Consider the following 23,458-nt stretch of genomic DNA (forward strand, 5'->3'; position numbering starts at 1 on the left):
ATGTGTAATGTGAGCAAGAAATAAATCTTCGTGGGGCCGGTCCTGTGGCCAAGTGGTTAAGTTCAAGCACTCTGCTTCGGCGGCCCAGGGTTTTGCCGGTTCAAATCCTGGGCTTGGACATGGCACCGGTCATCCCACATGCCACAACTAGAAGGACCCACAACTAAATAAACACAACTATGTACCGGGGGGCTTTGGGGAGAAAAAGAAAAAATAAAATCTTTTTTAAAAAAAAGAAAGAAATCTTTGTAAGCCACTAAGACTTTGGAGTTTTTTGGTAGCACAGCACAGCCTAGCCTATCTTGACTGATACAATGCCTATAGAGCCTTTAAGTAAATATGTCTGGTAGATAATTGGAAGTGCAGATCAGGAGCTGCCAAGAAAAGTCTAGAGCTGGAAATACAGATTTAGGAATCTATAAGAAAACACATGAATCCAGGAAAGTAGGTGAGACTAAAGAGAACTGAAATTGAGAAGAGAAGAGGGAGGAGTATGAAATGCCAGGAAACATCAGTGTTTAATGGACAGGGGAGGAAGCGGGGGTCAAAGACTGATTACAGAGGTGGGTAGCGTTCCTGGAAAGTCACATTGCTAAGGCCAAAGAAGGCAATCATCCTACGTGCTCCAGAGGTCAGTGTGGGAACCTGATAAGATATTGCTAGATTCAAAATGATCAAGTCATTGAGGGAACAACTTCGATGGAGTCATTGAAATCAAAGCCTATAGAGAATCAAACCATGATGTGAGAAGGTACAGATAGAAAGTCAAGTCATTTTTTTCCTTAAAAGTTTGGTCATGAAACAGAGGAAAGATAAGGTGGCAGGTTGACTGAAGGAGAGGCCGAGTGAAGGCAAGTTTATTGGGGGGACTGAGGAAGAGTGAGAAACTTTAGAGGGTGAGAAGGAGGCAACAGAATGGGAAAGATTGAAATTTTGGGAAATAATAGGTAATTAATGAAGTAAGGCTCTAGAGAAGGCAGGAAAGATTAGGAACACAAGCGTAAGTGGGGGGAAAAGAAAGCACAGGTGTAGAGATTAGCCTTTAGGACATGAGGAAGGAGATATGAAAACACAAGCTTTAACTAAACTTGAAAGTAGAGGAGAGGAAGCCAAGGAAACTCATGCCTTCTAGATTTTGTTTTCTGGGGGAAATAGAAGGTTGTTCTATCGTTGGCAAGGTAAATTGTTGGCAATGAAGGTGTCATGGATATGGTTGGGGAATTGAGAAGAGTATAAAGCTTTGGAACAGATGCTATGGAGAACAGGATACATGAAAAAATTGCAGCATCAAAGGCCTAGCTGAGATTTGCTATCATGAATTTGTAATATGGTTCATTATTAAACAAATGACTTTTTCCCTCAGCAAGCCCTATCAGCCTAAAAGTAGAAGTAAAGAAAATGGGCAAGTGGACTGATTCAGAGTTGGAGACAGGCAAGAGGCATATTTAGAGAAGTGAAGATACTGGGAAGGGTCGGGGGTGTAAAGTAGACCAAAGACTGGGACCGGCAATCTTGAAAGGTTAGGAGCGACACAGGACAGTAAAGAACAAAACTATGACACAGCTTGGGGTTTTAGAAAGATAATCCAAGTCCTAAAGCTATATGGATAGCAAGCTGCCAGCGGGATGAAGAGGTGACAATGCAATTAAGGAGGGGGTGGTGGGATGTTTTGTGCCCAGAGCTCCGGCCAGACTTCAGAGAATCCGTATTAGCAGAGTCTAAGAAGTACCACTGAGTCACGGTTTGGGTAACTTAGAAAACAGCACTTTGAGTCTGAGCTGATTGGTGAACGTGGGGCCCAAGGAGAAAACCTCAGTTCTCCAAGGATTCAGAAAACAAAAAGAAACAACTCAGCCTTGGATTAGAGACAAAAACTAAGGGCTGTTCTAGAAAATAATGGGAGTGACCCAGATTACAAGATTAGGCAACAGAAAGAACTAGTCTCCCTGGGGGAGGATCAGGGAGGGTCTGGAACAGATGAAGTAATGTCACAAAAAATATAGAAGCAAAGTCATCCAATATTATACACCTAAACTTACCTAGTTTAGCCAGAAATATCAGATTATAAATAGATAGAATACAGAAAATGTCTTTTATTAAGTGCTTGGAATTGTACCCCAAATGAATATTCATTTATTAACTTAATCCTTACAACAACCCTGTGAAACAGATATTGTTCTTAATACATTTTACAGTTGAGAACATCATGGCTTAGAGAAGTTAAGTAACTTGCCCATGGTTAATAAGTGTGACATCAGAAACATTCAAAGTTGGTACCCTAAGAATCCACTTAACTGATACAAAATCATTTGGAAGAGAAATGTTTCTTTATACTCTAGAACCACGCCCCGGGCACTGGCAGCAAAAAGTAGCAAATGGCAGTAAACCCCAAACAGATAAATCTGCCCTTCAGGAGGTTGCCTTATCATCCTAGTTACCTGGCATGTTTCTGACCTCCCCCCTAAAAACTCTACAAACCAGCATTTCTGTCACACAAGAGAAATATTCAGTCTTGAAGCCTGTATCATTCAGAACTGGTCATCTAAGATCGACTGTAGTTAGTATATTTATTAAATGACTATTAGGCACTTTTGCTTTTAGAAAAAAAAACCCTGTATGTATGCCCACTCAAAAACACATTTACGTGCATCAGATAATGAAGCTTATCCTATGTTTTCTTACCCTTTCTGTTTTATCTGCACAGAAGAGTCGTGTGTGATGTCTTTTCTGTACCACAATATAGGTTATTCCTGGCCGGTAATCTTCTTCCAAGCTAATACATGCCTTTCGAATTGCTATTAGTTCTGGCCAAGCTACCTAGGAGTTAGAAATGGAATGATGTTTAGTTGAGAACTCACTTGAAATCTCTCAGATCTGATTTACCCAGAGTGGCAGATGGGAGGAAGCTCTGCCAGACACCTAGAAGCCCCAGAGGGTAACTATGAGATCATGAGAGTACCTGTTTCATTTGTCCCTCAGACACTCCTCCACGGTAATAGATGATCCGAGTGGGTTTGAAGCGCGTGGATTTGTAGAACTGGATGAGCAGCTCTCGAACCATGTTAGTAAGGTCCTGGATGACCTCCTGACTATAGAGGAGCTCCTGGGAGATCTCCTGGCGGGAGGTCTGCACCCGAACAGTGGCACAGTACCGGCTGGGGTGGCCATCCATACTGCCAACCACAGCAGCAATGGAAGGCTTCTTCCCATCCCCTGCCGGAGGGTGTGTGACATCCGCTCCCAGGAAGATGACAGGCTGCTGGAACACCGAGGGCCTGCTCAGATTTAAGGAGACATTGCCACTCAGACATACAGATGACAATGTTTGTGTTGAGTCAGCTCACCAGATACAATCACAGGTATAATCTTATAAAAGAGAATAAATACTTGTGCCCATTGGTAGAGAACTCTAAGGCCCACTGAGCAGCTGTGCCACCCAGTATAATGCATCTGAATTGACCGAAGAAGTCAAGACGGTTCCTCTGTAATAGTCAGAAGGGAAGAATTAAAAAAGAGGACCCGATCCAAATTTAACAAAATCTCTATGTGTAAAGGGAAAATTTCTCCAGAACAGGCTTTCTTGGAATCCTGAGATTTCTACAGTGGATACAGAACTGCAGGATGTACATGGAACTGGGATAAAAGCCCCACTTCTTTTTAAGATATGAGACTTAGAAAAGAGAATCAATCTATGTCCTTCCCTATTTTATTTTTACTGATAGTATTTATCACTTACACCACATATTTTACATATTTATTTTATTTACTTTCTACACACACACACACACACACACACACAAACACAATGTAAACTCCACTAGGGCAGGAATTTTATTTTGTCCTGTTGACTGCTGCAACCCCAGTGCCTAGAACACTGCCGAGCTCACAGGTGGTGCTCAATAAATATTTGTTGAAGGAAGGAATTCATTTATTTGGCACTGATTTCTCTATCTGAGGAATCAAGGAGGAAAACATCACGCTTCTCTGGTCAATTCTTAGAGGTAGGATTTGGGACTGAGTATTGATTCTTAAAGTGTAATATAGGAGGCATCCCAAACATGAAAATCTCTTGTAAGAGGTACTAAAGATGTAACAGATACTAAAGAATAGATACTTCCCTGAGGGCAGAGGCTCTGTTGTATTTCTCTATACCTATCATCATACAACATGGACCTGGCACAAAGCAACATAACAGCAAAGATGTATTTATAATATACATATATATAACATAGTAACAGCTTACATATACTATGTACCAGCCACCATAGTAAGCACTTTACATGTATCAACCCACTTAGTCCTCACAACAATTGTATAAGGGTGGGACAATTATTATCTCAGTTTTCCAGATTTAAAAAATGAGACATAAGAGGATAAGGAACTTGCACAAGATCCCACAGCTGGGAAGTGGTAAAGCTGGAATCCAAAACCAGGAAGTCTGACCCTGAAGTATACACTAGGCCACTATGCTATACTGTCTCACATGTTTGGGGTAAAATTAAACGATTTCAGCCTTTAGGTGAATTTCCCCTGTGGCCTGTATACCTCACCTACCAATGCTGCAGGAAGGATTTATTGACCTAGAAGTTTCACCCAAGGACAAAAATGAGAATTGTGATATGAACGTGCAAGAGTAAGGGACTCAATTTCATCTTCTTCTCAAGTATAGCAACGACTAATACCACAGCCCTAAACTTAACTTTTCAAAGCACTTTCACATACAGAATTTCCCATAAAAACATTTTAGAGTTAACAAGTCAGATATTATCTCAATAGATAAGAAAACTACAAATGAATGAAAAGACTGACGACCCAATCTAAGAAACAGGCAAAGAACTGAACGGGCCTATTGTAAAAGAAGATGTCCAAATAGCCAAGAAGCATATGAAAATGTCCTCAAATAATTAGTCATCAGGGGAATGCAAATTAAAACCATAATGAGATACTATTACCCCCAACCAAAATGGCTCAAATTAAAAGGACTGATACAACCAAGTGTTGGTGAGAATATAGAGCAACTAGAACTCTCAGTGGAAACAAAAATTGATACAACCACTTTGGAAAACTATTTGGCAGTATCCTTCAATACTAAATCCATGTATTCTCTACAACTCAGCAATTTCACTCTTGGATATACACACAAGAGAAAGACTTAAGTCCACCAAAAATGAAGAAGAATTGTACATATTGAAGGTACAAGAATATCGATCAATAGTAGAATAGATAAAAATTTTGTGGTATACGCTTATAACGAAATAATATACAACAATGAAAAAGAATAAACTACTACTTAATACAGTAACGTGAATGAATCTCAGACACATAATGTTGAGCAAAAGAAGACAGATACAAAATACTACATACTGTATGCTTCCATTTATATGAAGTCCAAAAACAGGCAAAACTAATCTATGGTGACAGAGGTCAGAATAGTGGTTACCTTTGGGGATTATCTATTGGGACAGGCCACAAGGAAGCCTGATGAGGTGCTGGAAATGTTCTTTTTTTTTTCCTGCTTTTTTTTTTCCTCCCCAAATCCCCCCCAGTACATAGTTGAATATTTTAGTTGTGGGTCCTTCTAGTTGTGGCATGTGAGATGCCGCCGCAACATGGCCTAACGAGTGGTGCCATGTCCGCGCCCAGGATCCAAACCCTGGGCCACTGAAGTGGAGCATGCAAATTTAACCACTCGGCCACAGGGCTGGCCCCATGGAAATGTTCTATATTTTAACCTGGGTGGTGGTTACATGAGTGTATAAATACATAAGAAAAAGTAACTGAGATGCATATTTGAGATTTGCATGCTTTACTGTAAAATTATATCATTAGAGCTTTATAAAAAAGCGGGAAAAACAGAGTCCAGAATCTTACCTTTGATGAGGTACAAGCACGTTGTTAATTCCTCCAAGCTTTGCATTTATCTTCAGGCAAAGGTTGGAAAGGGTTTGGGGTGAGGTCTTCACCACATTTTTTACCTGGACACACTGTGTGGCCATACCCAGGAGGGTATCTCCAACACGTTTCACCTCCGCTAAAAAAATATATTCATTAATTAATTTTAAAATGTTTAAATATTCTTCTAATTACTAAGAGTAAGGAAAAAACCTCACCCATTAACATTTACAGAGTGCCTACTATATACTGTACACCATGCTAGATGCTTTTCATCTGTGGCCCTTTCATCTGCTAAACCCCAGGGCAATTTTTTTTCAGTTTGGATAAACCAGCCCTCCCCCTCCACTCTTCTTTCTTCCTGCAGGCCTTGAAGCTGGCCCACTTCCTATAGCCTTAAATGCTGCGTGCCACCACTCACTCAGTCCCTTGAGGTTATTTTTCCCACAGGACTGGTCAGGCAAAGGAATCAGTCTCCCCAGCTCCTCCCTCTCAGTACACAAGCCAGCCCTTTGAATTTTCAGGTTCTTTATTCCTTTTTTTCCCCTCTAAATACTAGAGATATACAGAAGGTAACAAAAGAAACAGAGAGAGAGTTGAAGACATTTCGTAAAGTTCAAACAGCTGGTCTGTCATTCCCAAGTCGTTATTCAGATGATAGCCAAAAGAACTTTGTATCATTCTTCTTAGAATAGATACAAACTACACAGCTCCTTTTCTGGAAGTGCTTGGCTCGCCCATTCTTCCCCACTCTGATATGCCTAAGTGCTTTTCACCAAACATTCCAGTTCTCTCTGCTTTGGGGACTATGAGAAGTGCACTGTATGCCCTGGCCGGCATTCCCACCACATTCCCTGGCCCCCACTCCCGCATCCCCCGCACAGGTTGGGTGGGCCATACAGCTGGTTGTGGCCAAATAGTTGCAGATGTTAAGAACTCTCCAGAGCTCTCTTTTCTCTCTGCCTTGGGGCCAGCAACATTCCAAATAGGGACTGCTCTGCCACCCTGGGCCTCAGAGTGAAAACGATACGATGACATGGAGCAGAGGCTGAAGTCTACCCTCAATGGACACAGAGGGGTAAAAAAATAAACCTTTGTTGCTTTGAGCCACTGAGAACTTGGGGTTGTTTTGAGTGCAGCTTAACCCAGCTTATCCTGACTGTTCTACCTGCTACTTGAAATCATGGCTCATTCAACATTAAAAGGGTCCATACCATATACTGGTGTCTTCCCGGGCAAGATAACCACTATTAGCTGTAGGCCCACATAGGTCATTTTCAGATGTTTAAACATCGGTTCCACGCTGTCTGCACCTTGTGCATACTTGCAGAAACATGGCTGACCCTGGATGGGCATTCCTGCATCCTTAGAGATTTTACGGAGCTGGTCAGTGAAACTCCTGTCAAAACAGACCCAGTGGCACAGTGCTTTCATTTCAGAGTACATTCTTAGCATTTATTTCCCTTTAAGATACTTCTTTCAGTTCTGCAAATTCTTAGCCAAAATTAGAAACAAATAAAAAAAATCTTTGGTTGCCAAAAATAGACTGGCAGATGTATCAGTGCAATTATAATGCACAAGAATCTGTATTACTAAGATATCAGATTATCATTTTGAATTTTTAAATAATTATGCCTCAGCTGGGCCCCAGTGACTAGAACAGCATTCTTGTCCAAAGATTTTTTTAAACATTCAAGTTAGTATACTGGACTGAAGAGAAGTAAGGTCAAAATTTCAGGTAACGTGTTCTGGTAAGCTTGACACAAGAATAGCTGGGTAAGGTTGTGTTCAACTGAGAACACAGAAACACATTGTCACAAAATCAGCGTATTGAGGATTACATTCAAACTTGTAACAAATCTGATGCAATAACACTATCAAAAGAAATCATCACTTAAAGCAAAATTCATCATAAAGTTTTAAATTTTGGATTTGAGAAGTCACTTCAATCTACGTATAAAGGTTTCAGAGCAATTCCTTTTGCGCGTTTGCCAATATTTGGTAGGATTCCTTTCTTTCATCCCAGTTCCCTTTTCCTGCCTTAATTTCTCCACCCTTCTCATTAACTGTCTTTATATAGATAGCTGCATCTGTAAGACGTGAACCAATCATCTCAGTCAGTGACCCTCGAGTAAAACAAGCTTGCTGGTAAATTACAATGATTAAAAATGAACTAGTTTTTATCTTAGCTGAAAAGATACAATTAATACCACAGGAAGCTTCACTAAGAACCCAAGAATTTGCCAACGAGCACTGCTTCAGCCTTGTTAGTCAGAAATTTCTGCTTTAAATGTAAGGAAGCTGAGTCAGATTCTTAATGTAATTCCCACGTTTGCAATTTACTATAACACAAGGTCTTTTTCCTATAGCCAGATGGTGTCACTATAGGAGTCAGGGATTTAGGGCCAGTGCACACAGCACATTCACATAAAGATGGTATTTTCATATCTGGAAGGGATATTACTAAGCTGAAAATACGAAGATACTCACTTTAGCAAATCTTCCCTACATTGTTTCTGAGGCGCAAAACAAGCAACTGCCCAAACTTTAATTTCAATGCCAGCATAAAACTGCTTTCCTCGCATGTCCCAGACACCCTGGTTGGGTGTGGCTACTGTTTTATTCTTTAAAAAAACAAAAACAAAAAAGAAACAAAAGAAAAGAGAAAAGACATTACAATCTAAGGCCATTTTAAGGTTGATGAGGGGATAAACAGAACTCTATTTGGTATTAGCCAAAAGACAAAAAGCGATAATGAGCAAAACTATGGGCAAATTCAGTGTAGTGGTGTAGCGGAAAAACCCTGGATTATTCTCTTTTTGACTGGTTGTTGGAAGAAGCTTGGTGAATAAAATAAGAAGCTTACCCGGCCTCCATATTGTAGCATTGGTGCTGGGAGTACCCTGCCTGTGAGCTCTGTCATTTCATTGTGGACAACAATACCAAATTCTTTAAGGTATGGATCAGGTCCACCCACCATGCTGTTACTCTTCACCTAAAGGACAGGAAAGCCTGCATATATAAAAACCAAAGAGTAACCGTGTCCCATCAGGAGTTTTCTATTGTTTTGTTTTTTCATCTTAAAGCGAGCTTTCTTAAAGACCATGCCTTACTGACCAGTCTACTGATTTCTTCCTGTCTGTCAGGAGCAGACCTTGCTGTGGCTTTGATCATTGTGGAAGTCTGATTGTCTGTGAGCTTCTTTATACATCGCTGTCCAGCCACTATATTACAGACCTACCAAGGGGCAAAGAGAAATTAGTTTGTGCAATGGGCTTCTATACCTTAAGCCTTTGTCAAACTGCATCTTACATCTTCCATTTCCAAAAACAGAAAAAAAAAAACCTCCAAAATTCTGTTATATAATGAAGTTAACTGCCAAAAATATTTTAGAAATTAATACTGAATTCTACCACTAGCTGAGAACACGACTTTTTTTTTTTTTTAACTCATTCAAGAGATTGGCAGATTGGAAAAGGAAATTGAGTTTAGCTTACCTCAAGTGGCAAGTACGTATGCTTTTGTTCTTGTCCCACTTGGAGACATGGAAGATGGGGATATTTCAGCTGCAGACTATACTTTTGCTTAAAATATTGAGCTACTGTACATTCCATAGCTTGACCATTTTCTAGCTGTAAGGGAAAACTATAGGAGAGAATGTCTTTTTAGAAATTTCTTCAAGTTCTTTTTTTCAAACAAGCAAATACCTACTAACATTTTCTATCTTGATTAGTCACTTAGAAAACAAAGGCCAATCTTTTTTTTTCTTTTTTTGAGGTAGATTAGCCCTGAGCTAACATCTGCTGCCAATCCTCCTCTTTTTGCTGAGGAGGACTGGCCCTGAGCTAACATCTGTACCCAGCTTCCTCTACTTTATATGTGGGACGCCTATCACAGCATGGCTTGCCAAGTCGTGCCATGTGCGCACCCAGGATCCGAACTGGCAAACCCCAGGTGCCGAAGCGGAACATGTGCACTTAACCTCTGTGCCACTGGGCTGGCCCCCCTTTTTTTTTTTAAAATGATGATGCTGGGAGGAGTGTATACTTGGGTGTGAGGTTCTTTTTTTTTTTTTAAAGATTGGCACCTGAGCTAACAACTGTTGCCAATCTTTCTCTTTTTTTCTGCTTTTTCTCCCCAAAGCTCCCAGGTACACAGTTGTGTATTTTCGTTGTGGGTCCTTCTGGTTGTGGCAGGTGGGATGCCCCCTCAGCATGGCCTGATGAGCGCTGCCATGTCGGCGCCCAGGATCCGAATCAGCGAAACCCTGGGCCCCTGAAGCGGAGCACGTGAACTTAGCCACTCAGCCATGGGGCCAGCCCCAAGGTTCTTTTTTTTTTTTTTTTTAAATATTGGCACTTGAGCTAACATCTGTTGCCAATCTTCTTTTTTTTCTTCTTCTTCTTTTCCCCAAAGCTCCCCAGTACATAGTTGTATATTCTTGGTTGTAGGTCCCTCTGGTTGTGTTATGTGGGATGCCGCCTCAGCATGGCTTGATGAGCGGTGCCATGTCTGTGTCCAGGATCGGAACTAGTGAAACCCTGGGCCGCTGAAGCGGAGAGCGCCAACTTAACCACTCGGCCACAGGGCCGACCCCTGGTCAATCTTTATTTGAACATTTTCAATTAAGTCATTCTTTAATCAGAACAGTGATTCTGTTGGAATTTTCCATGTTTGTTGAAGCTAGGATGAGAAAAACTTTAAATTAAAATTTAAAAAGAATTTAAAACAAGAAGAAGCTGCAGAACCAGAAAATGCAGAGCCTCCCTAGCAGTCAGTTAACACCCACAGATACAAAGACAATCTCTTACTGGCTGGCTTCTTACAGATGTTTAAATTCAAATAAGGATCCTGAGTCATCCACATGGGAGCTTTGTTTGCTTAAGAGAACTTTTTATTTATTTATTTATTTATTTATTATTTTTTTATTTTTTCCTTTTTCTCCCCAAAGCCCCCCAGTACATAGTTGTATATTCTTTGTTGTGGGCCCTTCTAGAACTTTTGTAAAATGAGTGTAGCACAGTTACGGGTCACATTTTCAGATCCCCAAACTAGGACAAATATATGTAGATCTGAAGGCAATCAGACCAAATACATGAAATTGAGAGTGCGCCAGAATATTTGGTATAAATTGGGGAGCATCATTGAAGAGATTCTTTATTTGGTTCTTCCAGTGAGCAAATTATCTCAAATACTTGGCAAAATAATAACTTTAATCTTGCTTTCTTAACTGTCACAGCCCCACAAAGTAACAACGCAGTGAGTATCAGCTGTGTGATATTTAAATCTATGTGCTTTTAACTCTCATGCAAAGATTATACAGGTCTATAAACATAACTATTTTTACAGGGTTATGTGAAGTAATTAAATAATGAAAAAGACAAAGTTCTTCTTGAAACAAATACTACAGTTCCCAATAGTGACTTCACAAGGTTTTGGTAACTTTTTTTTCCCTAGAGAATAAAGTCAACATTGTAATGTTGAATGTTATAATGTTATATGTTAAAATGGTATAATATGAATATGAAGAATACATGGAATATCATTTTATAACTCAAGAAATTCATGTAATGAATTCATTTATATGAGTCGATATGGAAGAATTTATTCAAATCAGACTGAATACACATTTATCCAGAGGTCACCCAAAAACTTCAACTATCTAGAACAAAGCCCTCCAGGTGATTTTGATTCACATTAAGATTTAAAAATTGAGAACATGGATTTACAACAAAGTCAGACTGGAATATAAGCAAACATACAAACAAAAGACTTCTGACTAACTAAAATCATGTCAAGTTTATATATTTAAGGTCATGCTCTCTACGTAGAAGAGCCCATGTTGTTTGTCTGACATGAGTTTAAAGATCTTGATTACAAGAATAAGACTACATATATAGTAATTTTAAAAGCACTTTCATATATATTATCTCACTGGGCAGAGTTCACAGTCAATTAGAATTTGGGTGATTAGAAAAATGAGATTGACGAAGAGGAAATGAGCGTGCCGCTGGAGGCATGCCAGACACACTGAGAGCTGGAAGAACGGGCAGCTAGCTACAAATGGAGGGAGAAAATTCCAAACAAATCACAAAGCAAATCTTCCCATGACAGCCTTATGTGACTGAGAGGCCTTAACAGACCCTTTGGGCCATGCATTGAGAATTACAACAGTATCACAAATGATGCTTATAATGATGACTCTGCATCATTATATAAAAGTTGATGTATGTTGAGCATACTCTGTTTAAGAAGTGAAATGAATTAAAGGCAAGAAATATGTTTTATAAATATCTCTATCAAAAATATTTAAACATTTCTTAAAGGTTTCGTGCTTAAAACTGATCTTGGTGATTTTGAAAATCACAACATGGGATACCAATTTCTCAGATGATTATAGTAGCTTCCTCTGTTACCAAAAATGTAGTGGTATCATTTTAGATGTGGTTAACATACGTTTGATGACTGGCTGGCCGTCTAGTCACATTACAAACTCGGTATTTTCGTTTCATCTGTCCACAGTGGGTCACCTCAACTTTAAGACCTGAAGTTAAAAAAAAAAGTCAAAACATCAGTATTAATTAAAATCATAGTGACAAAAACAGGTTCAAATGTTGTCTTCAGAAAGCCCTGACATTGTACAGGACCAAAGTTGCAAGGATATAGTAACAATTTCATCATGTAAGGCAAAGAGCCTCAGCTGAGCAGAAAAAACTAGAACCCAGATGACTTAAGATATGCAACCTACTTTAATTCATTAATTCATTCAAAAAATATCTACTAAGTGTCAACTACGTCCTGTCACTTATTACCAGGTCCAGAGACAGGCCTAACGAAGCTTATATTCTAGTGAGAGAAAATAGCTAATAACAAGTAAAGAAGAAAAGAAATTTCAAAAGGAGAATAAATGAACTCGTGCCATTTTATTAAAATGAAAGTTTTTAAGTGGGTAAGGGTTACTTAGTGCCTGATATGTGCCAGGTACTGTGCCAGAAGCTTTATACATCTAACTGCATTTAATTCTTTTTTTTTTAAGATTTTACTTTTCCTTTTTCTCCCCAAAGCCCCCCGATACATAGTTGTGCATTTTTAGTTGTGGGTCCTTCTAGTTGTGGCATGTGGGATGCTGCCTCAGCATGGCTTGATGAGCGGTGCCATGTCTGCGCCCAGGATTTGCACTGGTGAAACCCTGGGCCGCTGAAGCAGAGCACGCGAACTTAACCACTCGGCCACGGGGCCGGCCCCTGCATTTAATTCTTACAATAACCTTATAAGATATATATTATTAACTTTACCCTAGAGATGAATAAACTAAGGCTCACTGAAGTGGTTAAGTAACTTGCTCAAGGTCCCATTGATAGAAGTGGCTGGGGTGGGATGGAAGCCCAGGCGTGTTTGACTGACTCCAAGACCATGCTCCTTGCACCGTGCCGAGCGGCCTCTCCAGGACTACAGCAATGCCAATACCTACCTCTGATTTCTTTGGTAAACTTGACACGCTGGGAATCTGTTAGAGGTTTGGTCTGTTCATTGATGTTCTGAATGTCTAAAACCTCACACATGAACTCAATGATAGGCTGGGCCCGGTAGAAAGCAGTTGCAGATACTAACAAACAGAAAGGAAGGATACTTAGCTTCAGGGAAAGGGAAAGACCGAAAAAAAAGAGCCCAAACAGTAAAGGGTAAAGAGAGCTCCATCCTACCATCAATATTGAGCATCATGTTCCACATAGCAGGTCTCACAGACTGATGAAAGCCAAACCAGACCTCCCTGCCCCCTCCCAGAGGGTGGTAGTAACCTTCAGGAGGTGAGAAAAAGGAACGACCCACTGGAGTGTACCTAAAGAAAAAAGAGTTTGTATGTTTCACAATAAAAACTTGAAAGGTCTTTCATTTCACTCTCAACTTTGTAAACTGAACCAAGTTTGAACTATGACTTATGCAGAAAACTTTCAATGGTTCCAATGCAACCCGCCAAAAAGAAGTCTGACATTTATGGCAAAGAACTCAACCGAACGTACTAACCTCATGGAGGGAAGGTGTCTTGTGATAACATCAAGTGCTTGCACAGAGTCATCTGGGACTTCATTTAAGTGCCCGGCCAAAGCTTCTAAAAGCAACTGAAGACTTACAACTGATACCCACTGAACAGACACTTTAAAGGTTTGGTCTTTACCCTCACCTGGAAGGGTCACTTCCATATCAACCTAAGGAAAAACACATATACACATATATTTACAAAGCCTGAGAGTAAGATCCGAGCAATATTCAACATAGTATATGTATAAGGATATTTATTTTAACACTTTCTATAATTGTAAAACATTGGAAACAACCTATCTGTCCAGCAATAGGGGAATAATTTAATATTGAATATTATGGAATAGTTTAAAAACAAGGTATATGTTACACTATGGTTTAACCTTGAAAATATTACGCTAAGTGAAATAAGCCAGATAAATTCATAGAGACGGAAAGTATAATAGTGGTTACCAGGGAGTGGGGGAGAAGGAAATGGGGAGTTATTATTTATAATGGGCACAGAGTTTTAGTTTGGGATAATGAAAAAGTTCTAGAAACGGACAGTGATCATGATTATACAACAATGTGAATATACTTAATGACACTGAACTGTACCCTTAAAAATGGTTATAATAGTAAATTTTATGCTATGTATACTTTACCACAATAAAAATATCTGAATTAAAAAAAATAAGGTAGATTTAAATGTACAGAAATGGAAAGATCTCCCAGACACATCGTTAAATGAAAAAATAAATCCTAGAACAATATGCAAACAGATAAGACTATACATAAACATATGCATAAATAGCTAATTCACATAATATCTGAAAGGATACATACTAAACTATTACAGCAGCATCCTCTGAAAAGGAAAATGGGATTGAGGGGTGCAGGCAGGTGGGGAGGCAGGAAACTACTGCATTTCTAGATTGCCTGAATAAGTTTATAATGAGTATATACATATGTATTGCTTTTCTAATTTTAAAAACGAACATTTTAAAAAGTTACTGGGGGAGGCTGGCCCAGTGGGGCAGCGGTTAAGTTTGCATGTTCCACTTCAGCGGCCTGGGGTTCCCCAGTTTGGATCCTGGGTGTGGACATGGCACCACTTGGCAAGCCATGCTGTGGTAGGCGTCCCACATATAAAGTAGAGGAAGATGGGCACGGATGTTAGCTCAGGACCAGTCTTCCTCAGTAAAAAGAGGAGGATTGATGGCAGATGTTAGCTCAGGGCTAATCTTCCTCAAAAAAAAAATAAAGTTACTGTGGTATGATGAATATTTTCATAAGTGGGTACTTTATAATATTCTATAATTTACAGAAACTCCATTGTTCAGACTCAGGTAGCACTTAAATAATGTGCAAATTTGGGAATATATGTAAAGATGACATAATCAACTAAATGCTAATGCTCATCTCATCTCCAATTACTGATTAACTAAGGGACAAGAGAATATAGACAGAATAACAAATCTATCACCCCTAGGAGAGACAGCTCTTAGAATTGAATTGTTCTTAGAAAGGAAAACATTTTTTTCCTACAAATTACCACTAAATGACCTAAGTCAAATAAATATTTGTTGCCGTTAACACTTACCCTATCCCGTCCGATTGGCAGTGGATGTGCTGTGTACATGTTTCTTTTGCCATCATAGCCAGGCTGCCGATCACCAAATATTTGCATCTTGAAGTGCCGCACCATTGTATCTACTACCTCCCTTAACAGGAATGGAGACAGTGGAGGTTAGCTTTGAGAAATGGTAACAGTGAGGAAATCATCAGCATACTTTACTCAGCTACTTCAGCTCAACACTCCTTAGAAAAAGTAAGGGTCAAAATTAAAATTGACTCAAATAATTCAAAAAATAGTTAACTGAAGAATGGTGGTGACACGTAAACAAAAGCAGCTAGGAGATGATAAACCAAAAGAAAGGGGAATAAAAGGAAAGAGAGCACAAAATTTACCGCATCCTCTCAAACTCCTGCTTTCCAAAATCCTCTCCTAGGATAAACACAGCCTTATAAGAATAACCTATCTTAGGTATCGAAGTTTGGCATGTTCATAAGTGAATGATGATAAGTCTATTAGCAAATAAACATCGTTTTTGAAGTATACTGGTTTTGGAAAAGAGAGTGGGCAGAAATTCAGAAATCTGAAGATCAATTAATCTAAGATGCATCATACTCAAAGGAATAAGTCAACCCCTTTGACCAATGCTGGTAATTTATTATTCTGCACACTAACTTGTTTTATTCCAAAGTACTCCTAAGCAGTGTAGAGAAGGGAATGATGTAAAATATCCTCATTCTATAAAGATTAGCGATGTAGTTTCTTTCTCCTTAGAATGAAAGCCTTTCTCTCAATCAAGCATGCATAGCTTTATGTAAGTGTTCCTGCATGGATGCCAGGCCCTGTATGCAGGCTCTGAAATAAGTGTAGTCGTAGGAATACTAGAGTATACAGCTTAAGACAGACAGATCACAACTAGGTAAGGTATGAATATTACTACAAATGGAATCTGAGAGAAAGTCACGTTTTCAAACCAAATCACACAACTGAAGAAAATGGATGGAGAAATGTAGTATCATATATTCTCAATTTAAAAAATCTAACTTAAGAACTAACTGTACATTTTTCTACTGGAAGGGTAATTTCTCATCTTACATTCTTTTTTTTTTTTTTGCGGAAGATTAGCCCTGAGCTAACATCTGCTGCCAATCCTCCTCTTTTAGCTGAGGAAGACTGGCCCTGAGCTAACATCCGTGCCCATCTTCCTCTACTTTATATGTGGGATGCCTACCACAGCATGGCTTGCCAAGCAGTGCCATGTCCACACCCGGGATCTGAACCAGCGAACCCCGGGCCACCAAAGCAGAATGTGCGCACTTAACCGCTGCACCACCGGACTGGCCCCATCATCTTACATTCTTAAAATACAACCATAAAGAGTTTTGCAGTGAAGAGATGTTTTCACCTCTATTCTCATTAAATCTCCACAACAATCTTGTGAGATAAGTAGGGCAATGCTTATTGCCCTCATATTAAAAAGAAAAAATAAAAATTCAGAATGGGTAAGGAACTTACCCCTGGTCACACAATGATTAAGTGGCAGAGCTGTATGACCCTGGGCAAGTTACTTAATCTCTCACATATCTATTTCTTCATTTGTAAAATTATGATAATCATAATACCTACCATAGAAGTTTGCTGTATAAGCAAATAAGTATACACAGAGTAATTAGGACAGTGCTTGTCATGTAAGCCTACTTACTCTGGTGTGCTCATGCATATCACTCCAGGAATTTTCCTCTCTCCTGAATCATCGAATTTTTCCTCTCTAGAGCACACAAATATGCTATAATTTATATCATCTTATATATAGATGTAATATATATATAATATCTCAGTGGCTCACCCCCACCCCCTTCCCTATCTTCTACCCGTTTTATTTTTCTTCATAGCACTTATCACCAACTAACAAGTAATATGTTTTGTTTGCTTATTCATTTATTTTCAGTCTTTTCCCCCATTAGAATCTAAGCTCTTCAGGGGTAAGAACTTTTGCCTGTTTTGTTCACGTTGTATTCCTAGAGCATGGAACAATGCATGGCACATAGCAAGCACCCAAGAAAATATTTGTTGAACGGATCAATGTTAGCTATGTACACCACTTCTATTACAATCGACCCCAGTTATACAACAACCAAACCATTATGGGCCTGCAGGAGACTAAACTGTACCAGAAAGCCAAATTATTGATCTATAATGAGAAAAAAAATCAAGCAGCATAAAACATTTCACTTAACAGCAAGGACACTCTTAGAAAAGCAAGAATCTTAAGATGAAGGACTGCTTGAATATCACAGTGTGGAAACAGAGAAAAGGAAAGCGGGTGTTCTCAGCGCACCGTAAGAATGTCTACTACATGACTATGTCGTCACATTTGGTAGATTCCTGTCATACAGACCACAATGCTTAAAGCATCTAATCTAGACCACTCTTGGATAATGCTAGAATTAAACAGATCTTCTCTCTGAGCTTACTTTTTTCAATACTCCAAGATGATTCTTCTGTCTTTCACTTATATTTTTCTCATGTCTAATACCACCACTTAATAAAATTTGAATTTCCAGACAGTTCTGTTTCCCATAGAGATTAATGTCTTTATAATGAAAGAGTGAGCTTTCTTCTTCATTCAATAAATATTTACTGATTGAACAGTGACGTATCCAGCACCCTGCCAGAATCTGTGGAGGATACCCATGTATGAGACAGCAAACCTGCTATTAAGAAACTCACCATCTTAGAGAAAAATAAAGCCTTCATGTTGAAAGAATTTAGAGAATATGATACATCATAAATTGTATGCATTTAAATACAATGAAGTCTACTCTTTCTAATCCTTACCTGTTAACTCTGCGAGGCCGTTTTTCTGGTTTAATATCCACATCATAGTGATACACATCTATTTTAGGAATCTGAACCTGAAAATGATTGGCTAACAGTCGAATTGGTTTTCCAACAGTTCCAAGGCCAGGACGACGAGGCGGCTGAAACAGGCTGGCTGGAGGTCCTAAAGAGATTGAAAGACATTTGATGTGCTATTCGGTCATGAAGGATAATGTCCTCTGCATGATCATCATCATGATAATGATAGCTACAATGATTGAGATTTTATTATTCACCGAACATATTCTTATATAAAGAGCTTGGAGTGTCTTTTGACCTATATTTCTAAATATTTTGCCACGTGGCTATTATTTTGAATATGGGGGACATCAAAATTAGACGGTATGATGAACGCCTCTCAGATGTGGGCTATTGTATAAAACCTTCTATGAGCATCAGTAGATCTATAGATAGGTTTACAAAACTATATGTATTTTAAAATAAAGCCACTTCTAAACTCTGGGGGCCACCACCCTATTCAGGGTGGAGATGATTCATTAATCCTCCACAAATTAGCCTTTATTATTTTAGTTTGTACAGACAGGAGGAGCTTAAACAGCAGCTATATTTATCAACTTACCTGCTAATTTAGAAGTAAAGCAATACCAATAATGATACACTTTCTTGTTTATAACCTGATATTTTTTAGAATCTGGACAATAGATCAGCAGGTCTAGTTTATTTATTCAACAAACATTTATTCGTTTATTACATGTCTAACCTGCACTAGGGACTCAGGAAAAAAACAGAGCCTCTGCCCTCAAGGAACCTACAGTCTAGACCAGCGGTTCTCAACCTGGGGGAGATTCTGTCCCCCAGAAAACATGTGGCAAATGTCTGGAGACGTTTTTGGTTGTCACAACTTGGGGGGGGGGTGCTACTGACATAGTGGGTAGGGGCCGTGGATACAGCTCAACATCCTACAACACACAGGACAGCCCCCCACAACAAAGAAGTATCCAGTACAAAATATCAGTAGTGCTAAGGTTGAGAAACTCTGGTATAGACAGAGCAGTCTTCCCAAATTATTCCATTCATGGTTCACAAGATATTCCACACACACACACACACACAAAAGATACCATAAGTTAAAGAAACTGCATATTCTCTTCCCCTTCTTAAAATTACCTTATACATTATCGTATTAAATTCTCCAACAAGTCATGTAATAAATAAACCTGCTTAACTTTAACTCATCATTTACCCAACTTATGTTTGTCCAGAACTCTCTCTCTCTCCTTTTAAAATCAAACATCTATCAATATTCAGCAGATATGGATTTGGGGAAACAGTTTGGGAAATATTTGTCTACAGAAAACCTTACTCCTTCTCAATGATAATGTTAAGTGAACACTGGTCTGGAAAATAAACTTCTTTTCTGCTATGAATAAGTGTTGAGTAAAATGGACTGTGATTCCAATGGAAAGTTACAACAGGTTCTCTTATTGCAACAGCATTTCGCCGAGAACAAAGACAGTTCACTAAGGAGAGAAACTTTGAAGCAAGAAGTTGTTCCAGTCCAACGTCACTTAGGAAAATCAAAGCAAACTCTTTAATGAAATTTGTGTTAGATCACTATACACTAATTATTAAAGTACTGAAAATATTTTCACATATTAAATTCATTGTTCACTCTTCCTCTAAATTCTACTCATCCTTCAAAACACAGGTCAGGTGTGACCTCCTTGGAAAGCTTTGCTGGAATCTCCTAGACTGTAGGATGCATCCTCTGTGTTCTCAAGACCCTCTGTACAAGGAAGCACTTAGCACAAGTACATAGAAACAACATGTTAATTACTCTGTCTCCTCCACTAGATTGTAAACTCTTAGAAGAAATGGACCTCTGGTTCATTGTTACCTCCTCAGTACCTAATTCAATGACTAGCACATTGTAGGAATTCAATAAATGTTGAGCTGGACAGTACCAATAATCCTTGTAGCCATTCCAGATAGAAACTAAACTGAATTCCAGCCATTACTAAAACCCGAGAATTGTCAATTATTTTTCATTAAAGCAAAAAATTTATACTAAAAATATTATAATTGCTGGGAGTTGACTCCATTTCTATGTACAAGGGGATCTACTCTGGGTGTGATGATATATTTACAATCAAGGTAAGAGGTAAAAGCCATACTGAATTAACTCAATTAAATCATACGGATAAGTCAGCCCTGCCTATTCCAAGATACACTTAAGCAATCATTGTATCATAAATCCAGCTTTATGATAGAAACTTGGAAACAGAAATTTGGATCGAATGACATGCACAAGGACATATGACTTTGATTTTAAATCATGCCTAGAATCTAGGTCTCCTAACTCCCAGGCCTGTGCCTTTTTTTCCCAGATACACATCACAGTCCTATGGTATCTCTCTCTCTCTCTCTCTCTGAAGTACTTGATGCCAAAGAGACAGAAGCAGAAGAAATGAAAGAAAACGCATTAAGAAGTGGAAAAAGTAAATGTGTTTCTTTTCCTTGGCAAGAGAGAAAATTTGGAGGGTGAGTGACCATTTCTTATAACAAATTTAGAAGATTTATTTAGAAAACTATACTCTAAAATTTTCCATTCCAAAAACTGGTTTCTCTGAATTTAGCAAACCACTTATGATGAATTAAGAAACCATGGCTAAGGCCCTGGAGCCAAACTGCCTGGGTTTCAATCCAGTTTTACCACTCCGTAACTGCACGACCTAGGCCAGTTTTTTAGCCTCTCTGTGCTTAGTTTCCTCATCTATAAAATGGGGCAGGTGTGGTAACAACAGCATCTATCTCATAAGGCTATCGTGAGGATCCCACGAGATGATATATATAAAAGGCTTAACACAGTGCCTCTTAATAGTAAGCACTCAATAAATGTTAGCTATTATGATTGTACTTGCATAAATGTTACAGTCAGTGATCAAAGGTTCCTGGGCTTCATAGTGGGGGCATCTCCAAAATTTGGTGACAAAGTTAGAAAATTACATCTTCCGAAAAGGAAACAAGTAAGATTCAACGTAGACCGGATGAAGTCAGACTTAAATGAAGAGGAGGGCATTAGACTAGGAGTTGGATGACCCAGACTCATCCTCATTTCACCAATCAGCCTTCAGACCTCGATGAACTCACTTGAACTCTCTGAATCTTTTTTCTCATCTGTAAAATGGGGATAATAGCTGCCTTGCCTACCCTACAGAGGCTCAAATGAGCTAAGAGCTATGAAAGCACTTTTCAAACTATAAAGAACTGTAAAAATAAAAGTTATCATTAATATAACCAAAATAAATAGCAATCTAATTAAACATATTTCCAAGTTATTATTGTCAGAAACCGAAAGGGGTGAGGGAGAGGAGAGCAAGACTAAGAATGCTTCAAGGATGGTTCAAATGAGGAGAGCACAAGGCACCAGATGGGTGTGCTTTAACAATGAAGCAGAAAAGCTTCGCCAGGTTCTAAAACAGCCTGGATGAACTACCCCACAAAACTATCAACATCCTTTGCTCTGATTCTCTGCTCAGCAAGCAGCTTCTCTTTTCTTCTGCTTTATCTCCCCTCCCACCCCCCCATACACAGTTGTATATCTTAGTTGCAGGTCCTTCCAGTTGTGGGATGTGGGACACCGCCTCAACGTGGCCCGATGAGCGGTGCCATGTCCACGCCCAGGATCCGAACCCTGGGCCGCCGCAGCAGAGCGCGTGAACCCAACCACTCAGCCACGCAGCTGGCCCCAGCAAGCAGCTTCTTGTTATTAATTGGGTTTCCAAAGAACCAGGACACGAAAAAGGACTTTGCCAGAGAGCAGACAAGAAAATAGTCCAGTCAACGGAAAAGATCTATGTAACACTTCGGTTTATTCGTTTGTGTCATATAGATGTGGTTAGTGAGAATTAATTTTGCACAATCCTGGGTGAACTGATAAGTCCTCAAACCTGCAAAAGCCAAAATCAAACAAACAAACAAAAAGGAGTCCCTGGGACGCTCCTAACACCACCAGGTTGATCTTTTCCGTGAAATGCAGTTGTACACACAGTTACATAGTCTCTCGCAATATCAGCTCATAAATGCAACAGTTGCTTCTATTATGAATTACTACCAGGGCAGGAAGAAACATTTGTTGAGTATCTACAATGTATCAGGCTCTACAGTAAGACTTCTCACATACATTATCTGATTTCATCCTCACAACAATCTTGCGGCACACAATTATTATTACCCTCATTTTATAGATGAGGAAACGAAAGTTCGAAGGAATTAAGTAATTTGTGCAAGGTTATACGACTATTAAATTACTAGATTGGATTTGAATAGAAGTCTGTTACATTCCTAAAGACCTGATCACGCCTTTAGCTGGGGGGCATAGGTGAAGTGACCCAGCATAATACTTACGCTGAGGTTCATCAAATAATATTAATGTGACAAAACCAATTTATTTTTAAAAGGCCTATGAAATTTGATTATGCAGGTTTTTAAAAATACTTTAAGCAGCAAGCTAAGGTGGAGTTTAATCATTCGGCTACGTAAAAAAGTTCTAAGTAAACAAACCTTCAAACTTTCCAAATTCAAATGGTAAACAAAATTTTCTATGCACTGAAAAACCTAAAATGCTCTACAACTGAGTCCACTATGTAGTTAAGTTTTGATATTAAAGTTAATTCTATCACAGGCCCTAAACTCTGCCTTACTTAGCCAAGGCATTAGAAACCTGTTGGGGTTTGAGGTGGGTGCACCAGGTCCCAATCTGCAGGGCATTTGTTACAACCTGGAATGGTGCCTCTGGTTTGTGCCGAGTGGGGGAGATAACCAGAGGCCGTTCCAAAGATGGGGAATTAGTTTCCAAAGGACTTTCTTCTTCATTTGATCCTCACAACCACCCATAACCCAATTAGAAGAGAACTTGGGGCATTAAAGCTTGTGCTGGAGCCGGCTAGCCGGTAACTAGCCTGTCATTAAGTGCTAGCCCAGACCACTCTGGGACTGTCGCACAGAGTGACAGACAGGACCATATAGAGACTTCAGAGCCTTCAAGAAAAGGTGGATACTTTGCCCCTTCGTCTTTGCGGATCATGAGAAGTGTCTGCGGGAAGTTCTCCTTCTTCCTTATCTGAGAGC

General features: G+C 39.3%; 1 protein-coding gene across 1 annotated transcript in view; it reads right to left on the reverse strand.

Moving 5' to 3' along the window:
• The window catches only part of LOC103549260 (argonaute RISC component 4), a 34,303-nt gene that overhangs the window by 9,948 nt on the left and 897 nt on the right, over positions 1 to 23,458 (reverse strand). The window contains exons 2-15 of the mRNA XM_070610320.1: positions 18,326 to 18,491; positions 15,515 to 15,635; positions 13,918 to 14,099; positions 13,596 to 13,732; positions 13,364 to 13,498; positions 12,349 to 12,436; positions 9,390 to 9,537; positions 9,010 to 9,129; positions 8,759 to 8,887; positions 8,383 to 8,516; positions 7,107 to 7,291; positions 5,872 to 6,031; positions 2,960 to 3,275; positions 2,683 to 2,817 (exon numbers count right to left, since the gene is read on the reverse strand). Coding sequence (XP_070466421.1) covers positions 2,683 to 2,817; positions 2,960 to 3,275; positions 5,872 to 6,031; positions 7,107 to 7,291; positions 8,383 to 8,516; positions 8,759 to 8,887; positions 9,010 to 9,129; positions 9,390 to 9,537; positions 12,349 to 12,436; positions 13,364 to 13,498; positions 13,596 to 13,732; positions 13,918 to 14,099; positions 15,515 to 15,635; positions 18,326 to 18,491 — 2,156 coding nt within the window. The remainder of the gene's footprint in view (positions 1 to 2,682; positions 2,818 to 2,959; positions 3,276 to 5,871; positions 6,032 to 7,106; positions 7,292 to 8,382; positions 8,517 to 8,758; positions 8,888 to 9,009; positions 9,130 to 9,389; positions 9,538 to 12,348; positions 12,437 to 13,363; positions 13,499 to 13,595; positions 13,733 to 13,917; positions 14,100 to 15,514; positions 15,636 to 18,325; positions 18,492 to 23,458) is intronic.

The sequence above is a fragment of the Equus przewalskii genome, chromosome 2 (assembly GCF_037783145.1).
Source record: "Equus przewalskii isolate Varuska chromosome 2, EquPr2, whole genome shotgun sequence".
Taxonomy (NCBI): domain Eukaryota; kingdom Metazoa; phylum Chordata; class Mammalia; order Perissodactyla; family Equidae; genus Equus; species Equus przewalskii.